General features: G+C 47.9%; 1 protein-coding gene across 8 annotated transcripts in view; it reads right to left on the reverse strand.

Annotated features, from left to right (window-relative positions):
• The window catches only part of LOC106851598 (mitogen-activated protein kinase kinase kinase 3-like), a 75338-nt gene that overhangs the window by 17440 nt on the left and 39141 nt on the right, over nucleotides 1-18757 (reverse strand). For 3 of the 8 annotated variants that reach the window (XM_014873699.2, XM_088156279.1, XM_088156105.1), the window contains 4 exons: nucleotides 14426-14469; nucleotides 13339-13438; nucleotides 8317-8430; nucleotides 6708-6822 (listed from right to left, as the gene is read on the reverse strand). In XM_014873699.2, the coding sequence (XP_014729185.1) occupies nucleotides 6708-6822; nucleotides 8317-8430; nucleotides 13339-13438; nucleotides 14426-14469 (373 nt within the window). The remainder of the gene's footprint in view (nucleotides 1-6707; nucleotides 6823-8316; nucleotides 8431-13338; nucleotides 13439-14425; nucleotides 14470-18757) is intronic. The other 5 variants (XM_014873702.2, XM_088156196.1, XM_014873701.2 and 2 more) reach the window with 3 other exon arrangements.

The raw sequence follows: 18757 nt of genomic DNA on the forward strand, positions 1-18757 counted from the left end.
CTGCTCCAGAGCTCACAGGGCCCCTGGAGATGCTGCTGGGTTTGAACTCAGGAGGATGGGAAGGAGCTAGAGGGGTGATGCTGTTCAAGGGCATCTTCCTAAGGTGTAGCAACAGGGAGAGTTTGTTACTGTGGGAACACACGACTTGTAGCAGATTTGACCTTCAACACACCCTGGATCCTATGAGCTGTCACTGTGTCCAGGTGCCATGCCAGAAAGGAAAGAGCTCTGGGAGTTCTGCTGGGATACACTCAATCTCAAAGCAAACCACAAACCCCAATCCCACCTTCCCTTTAACCTCTGGACATTCCCTCTCTGGGGCAGGTCACTGCCTTGTCCAGGCACCTGGGAAACAGCCTGGCTGTGCTCAGTGCAATATCACTGAAACACTTGTTATATGGAAAATGACTTGCACTCAAATACCCTCTCTTCTCACCCCTTTCCCTACATTACAGTAAAGGGGAAGGAAAATCAGCCCTCAAACCCAAAATCCCCAGGGCAGGAATGACCTATGGGATCAGTTTGTCCCATTTTTGGCCAAGGAAATTTGTCTCCCCTGTCTATAACCCCAGAGCCTCTATCCTGTACATCCTCTGCACAGACAGTGAAGCTTCCACTGGCTCCCTCACAGAGCTCATTTAGCAAAAGGTGATTTCCATTTTGCACCTGGGAGAGAACTCCACAGCCTCTTTATGAAGATGTTCCATTCCTCCTGTTTATTCTCCCACTCTAGCCTTGTGCTTCTTCAAGCTTTAGGGATTGCTGCCCTTGCTTGGCCCAGCTGCACAGCCTTGGCTGTGCTTGACTCCCTGCTGTCATCACTCCATGGCAAGGAACTGCAGACAGAGATCCGTGTGGATCCGTGCTGGAGCTTCAGCTGGTTGGCACTGTGCAACGTGAGCTTTCACACAACACAACAACTTGTTTTCATGCAGACTTCTGAAAAGCATACATCCTTGAGGAGATAGAAAGCACATGGAGATGTGTTTCCTCACATTTTGTCTCCATTTTCTGGCACTCTCTCCAGTCTTGGGTTCATTACTACCATTTGCTAACAACATGCCCAGGGCTAAGCACAGGACAAAGGTGCTGGGAGGGGGCTACCCCATCATGGAAAGCTAACACTGATCTATCAACACAACACTTCTGCCTCTTCTGCATCACGGTTTCTGTGCCAGATGGATCTCTGGAATAAATCCATCTGCACGGTCAACACTACAAACCCAAATTCCCACCTTTCACTTAAGCAGATACACATCAGGAGCTGTGAATGTTAACAGTGTCACACAGCATTAAAGATCATTAAATCAGGCCTTTTTGCTGGATTTACACCAAACACACAGATTTGTCTGTCCCATGCTACATCTTCCTTCTGACTCCTTGCTCAGATTGTAAAAATAAAAGTCATATGGCTTTGAGTTGCTTTTTTTTCCTTCTTCCTCTTTTCTCCTTTACAGATTTCCTGCAGGATAAGAACACAGTGAAAAAACTCCAACTGAAGTAATGCCAAGATCAAGAGGAGAGAATCTCAAGTGCTGCAGCACTCATAACGAACTGGCTTTCCACCAGCCCTAAAACAAAACCAGTTGGGAAGTACAGCATCCTCTCTTTGAAGATAAATAAATAAACTTTTAACTATTGAGCAGTTCAGGCACCCTGAATAAATCACTGCATCAGCAGCCCCTCTTTTGCTTAGCAGATGCCAATCTGGAGTGTAGCACAGGGACATTTGGGTGGCTCTTACCCCAGGAGGTTGCTGGAGGATTTAGTGAGGTGTAACTGCTGTATCTTAGCTCTGCTGAGCATTCCTGTTACTGCTGCAATGAAGTGTGGGTATGCTCATGCACTATCGGGATCTCTTGCTCCAACAACCCACATGCTAACCAGAAACCCTCTGACTGCGATTTTACAAAGAGCTGTACATGCCCTGTTTGACCCTGAACCCAGGGAGTTAAACCAGATTTATCACCAGCACAAAGACTTCCCATGATCTCACATTAAGCCTTTGCCTGTAACAACTACTCCCAGCCATAGATCAGCTGTGTTGACCTTCCAAAGTCACATTTCCTGCCAAAAACTTTAAAAGGGGATAAGACACCAGCTATTTCCCAGCAGGTAAGGAAATTAAAGTGCTTAGGCTTTTGCACGCTTGGAAACTGCTGGAGTGAAGCAGATCCCTTTTCAGCCAGGCTGTTCAGGTAGAAGTGCTGCCCAAAGTAATTTTTGCAGCTTCACACCTCCAGGAGCACTGGTTGCTGCTGCTTTGCATCCATGGATGCTCTTCCACCTGGGAGAAACATGGGGAGGTGCTGGGAGCAGAGCTCTGGAGCTCAGGGCTGATTCTCCACTCCAGCCCTATTCTGCTAACAAAACCTCAGGCAATCCCCGTGCTGCTGGAGGGGAGGAATGGACAACAGGGGTCAGAGAAAAAGAGCAACAGTAGTACTTCATGGCAGGCTTAATTAATAGAGGGGAAAACACAAGGCACATTGGATATATTGGATAATGCTGATTAATCCAACCTGAGGCAGAGGAACAAACAGAAAAGCCCAGATGTGCCTGTTTTACACATCACAGATGCTCTTCACACTTGACCTAATGCTCAAGAAACAGCAGCAGCACCAGGGAGGGAGAGGAGGCCCCCAGGGGACTGTCCTGGGGTCTATGGGATTCCAGCTCCAGTGGGGATGGGGCAGGCTGTGGGGCACTCCTGTACAGGGAGCAGCTCTGTTTGGGATTCCTGAACTCAGAGTCGGCACTGGCTGAGCATTTGACCTCGGTTACCCTCTGCAGCAAGGTGCTCTGGGGAGGGATTCGTGCTCCATGTTACACACAAATGTAGAGCCATAATTTGAGAAGAGAGCACAGCGTGTCCCGAGGACAGAGAACCGGGACAGCACGGAGACTCAGTCACTGCTGGCACCCACTGGGGCCTTTCATGTTCCCTTCTGATATTTTCATTTAACAAGTGCCTTTCATGCAGTCTGTGCAGAGCTCGTGGTGCTGCACGTACAGCCAGCTCCCCTGTGCCAGGCTTGGCTTCCCTCCTCCCCCGCATTCCCTGGCTTCATCTTCCCCTGCTCTTCCCAAAACTTCACCCATTCCCGAGCAGCACCACGCAGGGAAGAGAAGCCCTTGCAGAGGCAGAGCTGGGGAGGGTTTGCTGGCAGCTGCCACTGCTCACAGCTGCAGCCACGGCCAGCCCAGCCCTGGGATGACGTCCCCACGTCAAGATGTGCTGCTCCTCTGAGCCCTGGCAGAAACACCAGGCTCAGGACAGGAGAGAGAGAGAAACCTGCTGGAAATTTCCCTCTCTGGTCCTGTCAAGGGGAGCTGTGAGCAGATGGACCACATCTCCCTCAATTTCTTCTTTTCCAGTGGGACACGTACAAGCCTCCCTCCTCTCCTTGCTGATCCTTCTGAGCATGGACTATTGTATTTTAAGGCAAATTTAGGGTACTTTTAAACTAATAAACAAGACAGAACCTATTTTCTAGCTCTAAAGCAGCTGGCATGATGCATATAGATAAATTTTCCTCCTCTTCTCAAAACAGAGCAGGTATCATCTATCCTAACTCCTGCAATACTCCTGGTCTGGAGAAAGCTGGCAGGCACATGAAGCCATGGCTCAGCAGCCTGATTTTCCATGAAAAAACCAGTAAAATAAAGCTTCTGGTAAATGTTTCCACTGAAATGGTGATGCTGGAATGGGGCTGTTAAATAATTTCTGGACAATATTCTGCAACATGTATATCATTAAAGTAAATAAAAACAATCCTCAGTTATCTGAAAATCCAGAACCCAAAAAGTTTTCCTTTTTCAGTCCAAGTTCCCTTGAGCTTTTGCTGGCCATCAAAAAACTGGAAGGGGATTTCCAATGAAAAAGTTTATGGGGAAGAAAAAAAAAAAGAAAATATTGACTTTGCATAAGGTTTTTCAGGGACATGGCCTGAAGACATTTTCTGCCCAGCAGAAGCAAAAATAGCTAAATCTTCCCCAGAACATCCACCTCCCTTCCAATGTGCTTGTGCCAATTACATACAGTTTTATTATTTTCCACTGCTGTTTACATGGCAAAGTCAGCAGAAAAACATGAGACAACTCAGAAACATGGAGAACATGACCCTGAACTACCTTTCATTATAAAGACACTTTAAATCTCCTTTTAAATGTGTTTTCAAGAGAAAAGCTGAACTGAGTTAAGATCCTCTTTTGATAGCAACCACTTTGATGACAGCAGAAGGAAAACACTGAAATGCCTTGTGACTGCAAGGGAAGAAGAGTTTCTCCTACAGAATTCCCAGCCTCTTAGGATGCCTTTTGACTATGCACCAAGTCCAGTGAAATCCCCACTTCGAGAAAACAAAACACAGCATCATGTCTGTCTGTCTATTTCCTGACACTGGCTTTTATGCTCCATTTGAAATGCTGCTCTCCCTTTCAGCTCCCTGGACTTTCTGCCCGGCTGCTGGATCGCCCAGTTGTGACTCAGGAGGTCAAAAATGCTTCTGCTGGATTGTCAGCACCTCCCAAGCTGAGCTACAGTAGCTTCTACACACCCCAGATAACCCAAAGAGAGGAGTGACCTTCTGTTGTCATGCAGAGGGCTTGTTGAAACCTCCTTGCAAGACTGATGGCTTACATGGAAAAACAAACAGCTATGACTGATGCTTGGGCTGGTTACTTTTGCCACCTGGCCTTGTGTTAGCTCCTGAAAATCCCAACATTAGCACACTCTGCGTCCCACAGCTGGTGCTGCCCAGTGCTCCTCCCCCGTTACCTTGATTAAAGGAGCACATTATGTCCATTCCTCCCCTCTGCTCTTCAAACATTCCCTCAAAATCCATTTGTACCTCAGGCTCTCACCCTTGCAGAGCTGATATCTCACCCTTTGTCTGCCTTGGCTCAGGGCATTGTTAAGGCAGAGACATCTCACAGACAGTGGTGCAGAGCTGGTCAGGAATCAGCAGCTCCAAAAGAGGAAGGGCAGGCCAAAGCACGGCATAAAAGTTGGTAGGAATGCTTTAACTTTGCAAGAACCCATCTTCCCACTAGCACAGCTACACATGGAATCAATCCTGCCCAGCACACTCAGTGACAGCTCCCAGTGCCACAGCTCTTTGCTCATTAACAGCCTGACACATCCTAAAAAAAAGGGCAGCAGAGAAGTTTTGCTCAAGCACAGTTTCTGCTGATACCCTGTGCTTTATGTGAGCGTTTCATTCAGGGTCATCTAATGACTCTGCCAAACTCACAAGAAACATGTGAGCTAGGAAAAAAAAACCACAATAGAAAAAGACAAGCCTGGTACATCCAAACACCAGACTCAAAGAGAGTCCTTGTGCCCACATGTGCCACTCACCCCTGGCATCAATAAAAGCATGGCTGCACAAGGGACCTACCCTAGAATAACATTTTCCACACATCTTGTCTGAGATGAAGCAAATCACAGGATGTTATCAACACAGGCTATGAAACAGAGAAGGGGTGAGTCCTTGGAGAAAAACACTCTTGTTGCACTAGAAGAATTTGGAAATATTTACTGCCATATAAGTACAGAGGATCTTTAGAGGATGAAGTATTTCTCCACGTGTATTTCTGAAGAAGGGCCCCACTTTATTCAAGGCTGTCAGCTCTACAGCTGGCAAGTACTTGCATGAAAATGATAAAAATCTGTAGAAATTACCCTATAACCTGCACCCACAGACACAGCAGAGAACATTCACTGTGTGAAAAAAAAAAAAAACATTCATCCTGTCTGCAGGCTGGAATATGAATAATTATGCTCCTGCTACACAGTCCTACATACTGCTTTACCAGTTCTGCACAAGGCACCCTGCTCTCTACAAAATCCTGCAAGGTTCTTCACACAAAAACTCCTACAGATAGCTGATCAAAAGGATTTCAAAAAGTTCAGAGTATTTTAGAAAGCAAGGAAAGCATAAACTCAAGCCCAGAAAACTAAAGAAAATCACACCAGGCTACAAACAAACTCCAGTCCCTGCAGGGCTGCAAGAGATCAGGTGTTTGCCAGCCTGGTTTCAGGGGTTGCAGGTACCTACTTCCAGCACCTCAGAAGGAAAGGGATTCTCCCCTTCCTCTGGAATGTCACCACTGCAAAACACTGCACATATGCCCCTGAGAAACCCCAGAAACAGCTAGCACAGATGTCATTTTACCCACAAGAAGAGACTGATGGCACACAGATACATATTTGGTATTTATTATGGTGGTCTCAGCCCAGGAGCTAAGGAGCCCGAGCCCACTCAGCTTCATGATCCTGCTGCCTGAGAAAGGTGGATAAATACTCAGAGAACAACAGCACACATTTAAAGGAATAGCCAAAGGTCCCAAACAGCCTTGGCTTTCTCCAGATTATCACTCTTCACTTGGATAAAACTCAGTGGAACCAAATTAACTGGAAATTTTTATCACTGCATTTCCCACCCCCAAATTACACCCCAAGTACCCTTTTCTCTTCACTTCTGTACCCAAAGTGTCTCTGCCCAGCACGACCTCACCAGACCTGCAGAGTCTCTCTTCCTCAGGCTGAGGACGAGCAGCAACTGCACTGAGTTACTGTGGGGGACATCAGGGTGGCCATCCAGCCTGTAACACCCACAGGGTTGTGACAAAAAGAGAGGAAGAGGGTGGTGGGCAGGTTGAAGCAGCACAGAACACCCCACAGAGCGTTGTGCCTCACTGACCTGTCGAGTACTTGCGTGTCCTCTCGGAGTCTTTGTACAGGGATCCCATGATATCTCCCATGGATCTGGAGATCCTCATCTCATGCTGCTTGCTGTTGTTCGGCTGCAGGAGCTGCTAATCAGACAAAGGGAATGATCAGAGTTGGCCAGAGCACTGTGGACACACCATGTGAAACCCTGTATTTGGCTCCCCGTGACCATATTACCCAAGAACTATTAAAAAAAAAAAAAAAAACAACGAAGAAAACAAGAAAGAAGACATGCACGTAATCTAGAGTGATTCAAAAACCACTCACAAACAATTCACATCTGCTAATAAAACAGTCTAATAAGATTAAGCTCCCACAGATAATGGCAAATACAGATATTTGACATTAAAGACTGTTTCCTGCACTCCATCATCTCCAAATAGGTACAGAGACTGATCACTGGACTGAAAACACTTGCAATCCCAAAATCAGCACCTCTCCTCTGTGCTCCCTAGATTCCAGTGGCAGAGTAGGCACTGCAGAGATTCCTCTGTAGCAGGGCAGAGGAACAGAGTGGAAGGTCAGGGAAGAGCAAAGAAATGCATATCCAGCTGGTAACTTGGTAGTGGCCAGGTTTTACTAAGATACTAAGACCCCACGCTACAGTGAATTGTGATTTATGATAATTTCATGTATGACCTCAGAACCGTGTGTCCTCACACACACAGGAGCACGGCCACATGCTTCAGGAAGAGATGGATCTGCTCTCAAGGGCAGGCAGGAATCTGACTCGCAGCACTGCTGTGTTCCCACAGATTGCCCCATTCCCACCCAGGGTTTAGGAAACCCCAGCTGATAGCTCAGTTTCCCCTGGGACTCTGCTCCCTGCACTCCCCAAGCCTCTCAAAAGGAGTGGAGAAACTCCAAAGTGCTGTGAGCACCAGCACTAGAATGAGGATGAACACTGTGAGTTTCAAGACTCCCACTCTCTCCAGTACTTCTAGGAAATAAAAAGAAGAAACAGAGTTGCAACATCTACAAATCCCTTGCTTTACAGCCCGTGCTTGGGGCAGCACGACATGTGCTTTGGCAAGACACTCTGTGCAAGCGAGGTCAAGCTAACAGGCTTAACTGCAAAACCACTGAGCTCAGGAAAAACTAATAAATAAATAAAGATGGAAAAAACCCAGGCAGTTCTGCATGAGACTGAAGGATTCTCCAGTTTGCTCTCCCCAGCCTTTACCACCACTGCAGCAGTGGAGGGAACAGTCCTCACTCTGCCACCCATCATGGCAAGGGTCAGGGCATCACCCTCAACACAGAGGAGAGGGGAAAAAGAATGGTGGCAGCACCTCTGGAAAGAAAGCACAGGGAGTTCTCTCAGGGTTTAACCTCGTTTGAGGGTCAGTCTGGTATTTAACCCTTCACAGGATGCAGGAGGAGCCAGAGGGAGCTGAGCTCAGCCTCTGGGCTACTATCACAGGAAGATTTCCGAGCAGCTGAGCCAGGGCAGGGCTGACCCCCCTCATCACCAGCTTGCCCTCTGCTCTGCACTGTCAGGAGATTCTTTTCCACTCCCTAACACAATAACAAGGCACCTCGCTCCGGACACAAAGGAGCAGAAAAGGTGAAGGGCTCACATTCGCTTTCTTTGGAGCGCTCACAAGGATCCGCAGGCTCTTCAGGGAAGGGCTCAGCTCCAATTGTTCCATGGCTTTGTCCAAATCTTCCTGGGATTTCAGTGGGATCAGGAGCTGGAAGGGATTAAACAAACACCAGAGGATGGCAATGTCACACTTTAGGGTAAACAGAAGGAGCCAGATTCTTACAGGAAGCAGCTTGGGAATCAGGGGACAGGGAGGAACCCAAGGAGGTGATGGAAAACAGAGTCCCCGTGCCCTCCAGCTTGTCAAGCTCTAACGTTTTCTTCCAAGATCTCATTTACTGAGGAACAGATGCAAAAAAATCACAACAAACAACATCTGCAAGGAGAAAGCTTAAAGGTCACACCAGAGATCCAAGTAGTGAGAAAAGGAGAGGGCTGGGATGAAACCTTGGGCTTGCTGCCTGCTACTCTGGGGCTGCTCTGATTCTGCAGGCAGGACCTGCTGCTACCCAGCCCCACAACAACCCCACAAGTTCTTCCTGGGTTGATGGTCATGCAGTGCTGCTCCAAGACACCAGTGAGCTGTACCTAAGGATTTACTCTGGCAGATGCTTTGTGCCCTTCCCTACTGCTGCAACCTGTGTTCCTGCACACTGACACAGCTCCAGAGTGTCTGGCCATCAGGTAAAACCAGAGAACATCCCACAGATAAAAGCATTTTCCCTTTTGATGTGAAAGGTATGCTCTCCTTCCAAGAACCACTTTTTTTCACTCCCAGCAGAACAAATTCAGCTTCTGCTCTTTATAAGAACAGGGAACTACACAGTGCCGTGTCTGTCAGGCAGCAAAGAGTCCTGATGTTTTCCTGGGAAATGGCAGACTATTGCCCTCATACCTCCACGGGGAATTTGACCCTCCCAACCTTGCTGTGTGGTGTACCATGTCCTGCAGACACCCTGCAAAGCCTCCAACACCCAACACAGCTGCACTTCAGAGGAGCTCTGTGGCCTTCTGCTGCCCTGGGCTAGGATTAAAAGCACAACTTCTTACTCCTCATTCCAGGATATTCTGCCTAATCTCATACCAAACAGGCCTCAGCCTCTGCAGGTTGCCTGGGGCACTGAATCTGACCAGCACAGCACATGCTATTCCCATGGCTGTGCCAAAGTACACTGTAAATCCACTGACCAAAGGCACCGAGCAGCCACAGCTTCCCAGAACTCCTGGAAAGTGGCTCAGCCCTCTGGGTGCTCAGGGCTGCTGCCACCAGCCACAGCAAAGCCACCTCAGAGCAGCTGCCACACAAGGTGACACTCACAGGGCCAACTGGGACACCCTTTTTGATCCCAGGGTGGTGCCAAGGGTTTTGCTGTTGGCCTGTGGGCAAATACACCTCAGGCTGTGTGCTTATGGCTAAGAAGGCCAGCAATATGCTGGGGGGCATGAGGAAGAGCATTTCCAGCAGGTCAGGGAAGGGATCCTGCCCCTCTGCCCAGCCCTGTGAGGCACCTCTGGAGTGCTGTGCCCAGCTCTGGGCTCGAGAGAGACAGGGAGCTCCTGGAGCAGGGCCACATGAGGCTATAAGGAAGATTAAGGGAGCATCTCGCTCATGAGGAAAGGCTGAAGGAGCTGGAGCTGTTCAGGGTCAAGAGGAGATGCTGAGAAGAGACCTTATCCCTGTCTGTGTCTGTCTGCAGGGAGGGCTCAGAGCACGGACCAGGCTCTGCTCTGTGGGGCCCAGCTATGGCAGCAGAGGAACAAGCAGGAACTGATCCCAGAAGTTCCCCCTGGACATGGGGAAGAACTTCCCTGTGCAGTGACCAAGCACTGAACAGATTGTCCAGAAGTGTGGAGTCTCCCTGCCTGGGGATATTCCAGAACCATCTGGACACAACCCTGTGCCATGTGCTTCTGTCTTGACCCTACTTCAGAAGGGAGGTTGGAGCAGATGACCCACAGTGGTGCCTTCCAACCTGACCCATTCTGTGATGCTGTCATTTCCTCTCTTCCTTCATTCACATTGGAATGAACAATCTGTATTCTCCACAGAGACCAGACAAAGATGGTACTGAGAATGTCTCCTAAATGCAGTGCTCAGCCTGCTCCCCTAAGCAGTAGAGGTGGAGAGGTTCCCTTGGGGCACTACTGAACCCTCTTGAAGTTCACCAAGGCTCCTCCTCTACATTCACCCAGAGCTGCTCTCCCTTATCTCACCACCAGGCAGAATTTGACTCTGAACTCTGAGCCATCCCTTGACCAAGCTCCTCACAAGTGCTCAGAGCAATGCCCCAGCTGCTGCTCTGAACAGAACGTTCTGTAGCTCACCCCATCTCTCTCCAACATCACAACATGACCATGTTTGCATGCCTCCTTCAGAGAAGCCAAAAACATCAGTGAGAAATTGCCCTCTTGTAAAAGGGGCTGGAGCCAGTATTTAGCTTGGCTTTACCTGTTACCCACATCTGGCAAGAAAATTCTGCTCCATTTGGCTTCCAGACTGTGGCACATATGGATATCAGGAACAGGTATCTGCGAGGCATGAAACTCAAAACAGACTCATACAGAACCACAGGAGTAATTGCCAGGGTGGATTTCTGGGTTTATTTGATCTAAAGTCTGAGCAGCTGTGATTAACAGCAGAGTTTACCTACATAGAAATCGCATAAATAGAGCTTATTTTTTTTTTTCTTGCTTTTAAATAGTATCCTCCTCTGGAGCCTGATGTTTTAGTGGGGGACTTGCTGGTCTCTCCATTGCAGGTTGAGAAAGCGAGGGCAAAGGCTGAGGCTTCATCAACTACAGCAGCATTGTCAGACCTCACTCTGTAAGACACTACAGACAGCCAAAGAATTGTAGGAAACAGGGTTGGGGAAAAATCTGAGAGGTCAATTAGTTCATCTTCCTGCCCACTGCGGGACCAACTGGCATCAACAATTCTCGACAAAATGTTTGTTAAATACGCTTTTATCTCCCCCCTCTCCCCATTAATGGTGCCTCCATCATTTCCCCAGGTTTTCACTCTCCCTAAGCTCCCAAAATGATGCTGAGGGGCAGCCTTGGAGGAGACAACAGGAGGTCAGAAGAGAAGTGGTGGCACATGGAGGGTCAGTGAACATCTGCCCAAGGTCACATTGCAAGTTGGTGTCTGTGCTGCCCCTGGCCAGGCCAGGCCAGGCTTTACTGTCCCACTCCTCAGAAAGGTGAGCCCAGCCTAGAACGATCACAGACATGCCCCAAGGGGGACACCCATGGCCAGGCCCTGCTCTTATCTCCACCAGCTGATTTCATGGTCCCACCAGGATGTGATTCATGCATGCCCATGCTCCACCCAGCTGGCATGCTCATCTCACTGATCCTGGCTTCAGGACACCTCCTCCACCACGACAGGGACTGCCACACTGAGATTTTACAGGAGTGGCTGACCTCAGTGTAAATTTGGTCTTCAAACACAAGAGAGATGTCTGATGGCAGCAAAGAATTACTGCATATCTCCCCTGGAGCATAAAGATAGGCTGAAATATTTAGCTACAATGAGTCTGTGGTCATGTTCCCTCTGAAACTTGCAGTCATGACACCCAAAACCCCGACCCAGGAGCCAGATGCTGGGGTGTCACCACATGGACACGTGGACTACGTCCCCAAAGTTGCCTCTTGTCTGTTTACAGCGTTTCCACAACAACCATAACCCTGAGTTACCACTTCTCAGGCATCTTCCTAGAGCTGTGGGTTATCACGAGGTGGAATTTTTATGTATAGGAAAACAAAGCACTGAAAGTCATCCCCAACCCTAAGAAATCAGCAAAGGCCTGCTCATGGCCCTGCTATGTGCACATGCACAGAAAGACAGTCTCAGACATGGGATAAAACGCATTATTTAAGCTTCTGTTTGCTGTTGTTGGAAAGAAATCCCCTTCCAGTGGGAAGAAACCTGGAATGAAATGAGTCATTCCTGGAAAATTCAATGGCAGCCTTTTCCCGGGAGGGCTGTCAAAGAATGCCCAAGATTAGAAACCTGACTGCACATTCAAAGTCAAAACCCAGTGGACACTTCGGTATCATGAGGTACCTATTATAAAAGAATGGGAACTTTCTTTGTGGAGCAAATCTTTATTGAAACAGAAGGGAGAAAATAATAAACAGGGGTATAAAAAAAGAAAGGTCTCTTCAGGACCTCTCTTCTCCATTCATACTTTAATCAAAGGCTTCATATCATCTGCAATTAATACTTAAACAAGACAGCTGTCAGGGCAGATCCAAAAGGATCTGTGTTTAAAAGCCCACCTCTTTTCCATTTGGCCCTCTCCTCCTTCCCAAAGCCAAACCCACTGCTAGAGCCCAGTGCCTCCAGATGCCTCACAAGAAAACACTGAGCACACCAAAACAGCTGCCAAGGATTTCCCCCTTCTGCTAACAGCTCTAGCAGGACCTTCCTTTCACACACAGTGCTGGACTCAAAGAGAAAGTGGGAAAAACACAGAAGCCTATGTGATGAATGATGAAGGAGAAAGATCTTCCAGCCTTAAAATGCAAGGATTGCAGGGGGAAGGTTTCTTGGCTGCTTTCATGTGGCCACAGGAGCTGCTGGAGGAACGTTCAGCCGTGCACATTTCACTGCAGACCCAGCCACAAGAATGTGCACATCGTGCTGGGGGCTTGGGTGAGACAAAGTCAGTGCTAGATAAAAGAACACTGTGTGAGCAGCACAGTCCCTCCTGCTCTGCACTCCATGCTCCTGCATCTGCCCCCGAGCTAGGAAGACTTCTCGTCCCTGACTGAGTAAGGGGGATCTTTTGTTCTGTGGAAAAGACAATGCTCCCGTGTTCCTTACTTGAAATCATTTTGACAAAGGAAAATCCCAGCTTGGAGTCTGAGAATCCATCTGAGCTGTGTCCAGACAACTCTTGTGAGCTCACTAGCTGGGAACCACAAAATAAGGTTATTTTTCTTCACTTCCAAGTAAAACAGAAAATCGGGGCCTTCAGAACAAACCACTGCTCAATTCTGAAGCTGGCACCAGGCACCCAAAGCTGCCCCTCAGCAGTAAGGAGAAGAGTACCTCATTGTTCACAGAGACCAAGTCCATCGTCTGTCCAAAAGCATCCGTGACCTTCTGCACCACCTCCTTGAATTTGACTGGTCTTGGAAACTGGATAATCCTGTGTACATAAACACAACAACAGTCTCAGTTTAGTGGAAGCATACTGGGAATTTGGGATTTGACTGACAGTTCAGGAGAAAGGACTTGTATACCATCACAGAGCATAATGACTCCTCCTGGCTTTTACACTCACAGAAATGCTGCTTCCCTGCTGTGCCCAAGAGGGGACCTGACCACCCTGCAATATTATCTACCAAAAAGTCCTTGTGCAGCTCCTCTCTCTAATAGAGGTCAGGTAGAAAAAAAGTCCAGCAGCCTTTCACTAGAAAAAACCCAGATCAGGCAATGGTCAGTGATTTATCATCTCTATTTTCAGCAAGAGGCTCTGAATGGGGAGGAGGGCTGGAAGTGGAGAAGATGCACTTGGGCATCCTGTGACTCTCCTGTACAATCACATGCAGCACCTCTGTAGGTATCTACAGCAGGTACAGTATAACCTTAAAACAACACTACTTAAGTTTTCTTTGGCTTCAACATACACCTTGGACCATCAGCCTGTGTCCTGCCCTGTCACAGTCACCAAGCAGAGGTGATTCCATGAAAATGTCAAGCAGGGAAGGGCGGACAAGCTTTAACTCCCAGCCCTATTTTTATGGGAGCCATGCCCAAAATCTGGTTATCTTAAGTAAGTGTCATGGACTGCTAATCAAAGGACACATTTCTGTAGAGTTCCAGCTTCACTGTGGTTCAGCAGGGCTCAAGAATTAATAAGAGAAAAGGATCCCAGCATGCACCCAATATCCCTGGTAACAGAGGCATTTAATGACTTCCAGCTTGGAACCATTTTGGCTGCATGCAAATCCCAGGAGCTTCTTGTGGCAAATGGGATGATGAGGCAGGGCTCTTGTGTGTAAAAGTGTAGCTGATTTTAGGGGAATGAATCCTGCTGTGAGCTCAGCTGCAGCTGGCTGAACTTAGTCAGACAGTGTCGGGTGGAAAAGGTAATTTGTCCCCATATTCATGGGGGACTGGACTAGTTACCTACCTCTTCTCTCCTTCATATTCAAACTTGATCCTGATACTTCGCTGCTGAAAGAAAAAGCAGAGAATGGTGAGGTCCCAAACTACATCCTGGTTTGACTCAAAGATCCAAAGCTGACAGGAGTTCTCTCCTAACTCTGTAAAGCATCTGGTTTATTTAGGCCAAGCTGCCTGGTGGAATCACAGCCTTTGGGGACACTCCACATTGCTGAGGAATGTGCCTGTCAAAAAAATAAGTTCTTCTGTAAACAAGAAGACATTTGCCTGTATAACTGTTAGTTGCAATAAAATGCATTCATAAGGTGGTAACAGTCCTGGACTCCCTTTGGAGCAAGGCACTATTATCAAAGAGGTCAATATGTGATGCCTGTCCACCTTCAGTGCTTCCCAAGGTTTCATCCCTGTACTTTTCTGTTGGAAACCCAAAAAACAAAGCTCAGAGGATGTTTACTAGAGTATTTGGGGTGAAGAATTAAGAAGTTAAAGCAAGCATTCTCTAATGGAAGTGGGGACAGTCTAAAATTTTTAAGCCAACAGCACTAGGACGGTTGAAGGGCTGGCTGCTGTTTTGTGGAGACCTACAAAATGCAAAGTGTATCAGGCCCAATGCACAGCAAATGCCCACCCTGAACTGACCCATTGCTCACCTCAAGAGAAACCACAAAATTTGCCCAAAGAAGAGTCAGTGGAATCACAGGCACACAGCTGTGCAGGGACCAGTAAAAACCACTTCTCCCATCCTCTATTTGTGCATATTTAGCAGCAATCAAGACCACAGGGAGCTTTTTCATCCCTTCAGCTTCTCAGACCAAGTCTGAGCCAAGCATCCCTTAGATCATTCCAGGACTTCCCAATGGTCTCCAACACTGATCAAAACCCTCTTTACTTCCCAGACCAGGTCTAGTCACTGCACTTAACCAGCATTTCCCCCCCACAGTGCCCACCAGCCTCCTCAAAGAGCTCTCTTGCCATGCAGACAGAAGTGCTGGCCACCTCCCTCCGAGGTGAAACCCCAGGGAGGGCTCGGTCCTGTGCCGCCGGCATCTCACAGGGATAACTCCCAGCTGGGTGGGTGACAGCCCTTCCTGAGCACAGGACTTATCTCTGGGCCTGGGCTGCCAGCATGTGAAGGCACACTTTCCATCCTCTCAGAGGAAAGCAGAGCTGCAGTGGAACAGCTTTGTTTCTAACAAGGAAAACGAGCTGGACCGGCGCCCTCCGGTTTGTTTTTAAACTGACAGCTCCTCGAGTTCTGCAAACACCCACTGAAATTCAGGAAGTTAAGGCTGGAGGCAATTCTGTTGAAAAGCTTAAGGAGATTCAGGGTAAACAAGTGGATCACCCAAAACTCATCCTTGTTATCTCTGCTCATGGCATTTTTTGTGTTTCCAGAAGGGCTGGGAAGAACCAGTGCTGGGACAGTCACCAATGGGGCACTCCAGCACTGATACAGGCCTGGGCTAAACAGGCACTTACATCACTCCAGGGGCTAAAACCAGTTCTCCAGACCCACAAAGTTTGGACAGTTTCCAGGTTCATGTCCAGAACCAGACCTAGCTTGTAAAAATACCAGATTAATTCTAAACCAGTCCAAAATTCAAAAAGAGAAGAGATGACCATAACCAACCTAGTGCTGAAGGTTCAAATCATTCTGAAGAGACAGACAAATACAGGTGGGATTGCCACCTTGATTTATCTGTGCTGGAAGAGAAAAGACATTGGCTCCTTCATGCCAATTTTTATTTGAACGTGCCTCTCTGAGCAGGTCTGGCTGGTTCATCCCTCTTGGATGATGGCAATAAATTGGCCAGTGTGGGTTCACTGATTTTAACACCACAAAATGCTTCTCTAAAGAAAGAAGGGAAAAAAAAAAAAAAATCAAATCAGGGCAAGGAACTTTCGAGGTTTCTCCTAACAAAAGAGCAGGACGTGGAAGGGGAAGAGCTCACACAGCTCTGGCCTCACTGCAGGAAACCTTTCAAAACACAGGTTTCACTTTCAGCACAGCCCCGAACATTGCACTGAGCTGGGATGGAGGAACACGCTGCCTGGTTGTGCTGAGCAGCACAGATTTCACAGACAAACAAGTTTTGAAAAACAGCTTATGACTGGAAAATGTCAGAACACTCGTCTAAAGCTCCAGAGAGAGAAGAAAATGAAAAAAAAAAAAAAAGAGCCACGACCCTGCTGCATCCTTTTCTTCTACATCAACAACAAGGCTGATGTGCCATGGCCCGATGCCAGCAGAAGGACGCCAGCTGCCCCACACTGCTCTGCTTCTGAGCTGAGCTACAAACACATTGGCTGCAACAGGAAAATGAAAACCCACTTCATTTCTTAATTAGATAACATTTTTCTTCAATATAAAACACACTAACCTCTTGCCTCCCTCAAAGAAACCAAGACCTTTAGCTTGCAAGCATTTGGAAGAGGGATAAATCCATATTTATCAGTCTGAGAAGTTGATTACAGTTTAATTTTTCAGGCTTCCCTTGGCTTGCTCATGTTTTTGACCCACAGCTCAAGCTGAATTCATCACTGCTATCAGCAACAAATACTTTTTTCCTCTTATAAAGAAAAAAAAAAAAAAAAAAAAAAAAGAGTGGGCAGTGCCCAAAGTACTAGGAAATCTCAGGGGATGCAAAGCACTTCCTAAATGCTGGAGCAGGCTGTGATTTTTTACACCCATGGAAGTCTGGTTTGCAGCAACTGGTTTAAGATTACACAGGGAGCCTGGGGCACTGCCAAGTGCTAGAGCAGAACCTCGTGTGAGTCTGCACCCAGCATCTCAAATGAGCAATCAGGGGGAATGCAGGATCAGCACCTTCTCCACCAGGAGCTCAACACAGTGTGCAAATGGTGAGGTGGAAGAGGGGTGGGTGGCGGAGGCTGCTGGGTCCTACTCACCTGTGCAGTTTTGTGAGGAATGTGACTCCCCTTTGCACAATCCACTCTTCACTGTCCCTGCTACCAGGTGTCACATGAGGTCAAGGGCAGCCCTGCTCTCCTTCAATCAAGAGGTCCTTAGTGCATGCAGGAGAACAAGCTGAGCCATCCACAGGCTTGTGTTAAACACGGTGCAGGAGAGGGGTAAGGACAGTCACAGCTACCAACCTTAAACCCTGAGCTCTGGCAGAGCATTTAAACAATATTTTCATCAGCACTGTGAGAGCTCAGGTAATGGAACAAGCAAGGGAAAAAACCAAGGCACAAAGGTAGGAGGGATTTTGACTAAGGGTATGAAGAGAAATCCCAACCTGAGGAGGAGAAGGCTCCATGGAGACCTTATATATTATTCCAATACATAAAAGGGGCTTTATAAGATGGAGAGAGACTTTTTACTAGGTCCTGTAGTGACTGGATGAAGACAGCAATTTTCAACAGCAAGAGGCGAGATTGAGGTTGGACATAAGGAAGAAATGTTCCACCATTGGGTTGATGAGCCACTGGAACAGGTTGCCCAGAAAAGCTGTGGATGCCCCACCCCTGGAAGTGCTCAAGGCCGGGTTGGATTGAGCAACCTGGTCTAGTGACAGATGTCCCTACCCACAGCAGACAGCCTGGCCTTTAAAACCCAGCCCAGACCGTTGTGTGATTCATTCTCTGAAGCAGAAGAGGGGCACAGAGAAGCACAGAAGGTAGGTGTTTGTCTCCTGGGCTGCACATCCTGAGCAGTTTTCCCTCTCCGTGTGCGTTTCCGTGCGGCGCGGGGCACGGAGGAGCCCGGGGCTCCTGCTGGCGCCTGCAGACCCTGCTGCGACACAAACAACACCAGCCTGACAGGAAATACCACAGCCATTCCCTTCGTTTCTACAATAATTTCTTCTCCAAAATACTCGTACCGGCATTTCCTCCGGCCCTGCAAACAAATGGTATTTTACTCGTTCTTGCCATATTTCTCTGAAAGGAAAAAGCAAAGACGCTGCTGTGGCCACAAACCCATCACCATCTTTCCAGGCTTTCCTTGAGGTATTTTTGGGTCTTTCCTCAAAACTTCTGATTTCACAGAGAAAAGACCACAACTGTCAAGTTTCAGAGAGGGAATTCAGATGGGAATTTGGGGACAAAGGGGCAACTGCCTTTGCCTCTTGGCTGGGGATCATGTACCCCAGCAGGCTTGGCCAAGCTCGGCCCTCAGAGCTGGAGCAACAGCCCTGTGTGCTGGTTTAGATTAAGGAAAACGTTGGAAAAAAAACGGAAAAAGTGTTTCCAAATGAGGTGAATCATGATCTTGTACAGAGATCCCTGAAGAGCTGACTGCTGTTTGTAATAAAAGCACACACGGAGAGCAGGAAAACAAGCAGCTAGTCCTAAAATGGAAGTGGCTCTGGAGGAG

This window comes from Sturnus vulgaris, chromosome 1 (assembly GCF_052056855.1).
Source record: "Sturnus vulgaris isolate bStuVul1 chromosome 1, bStuVul1.hap1, whole genome shotgun sequence".
In the NCBI taxonomy this organism is placed as follows: Eukaryota; Metazoa; Chordata; class Aves; order Passeriformes; family Sturnidae; genus Sturnus; species Sturnus vulgaris.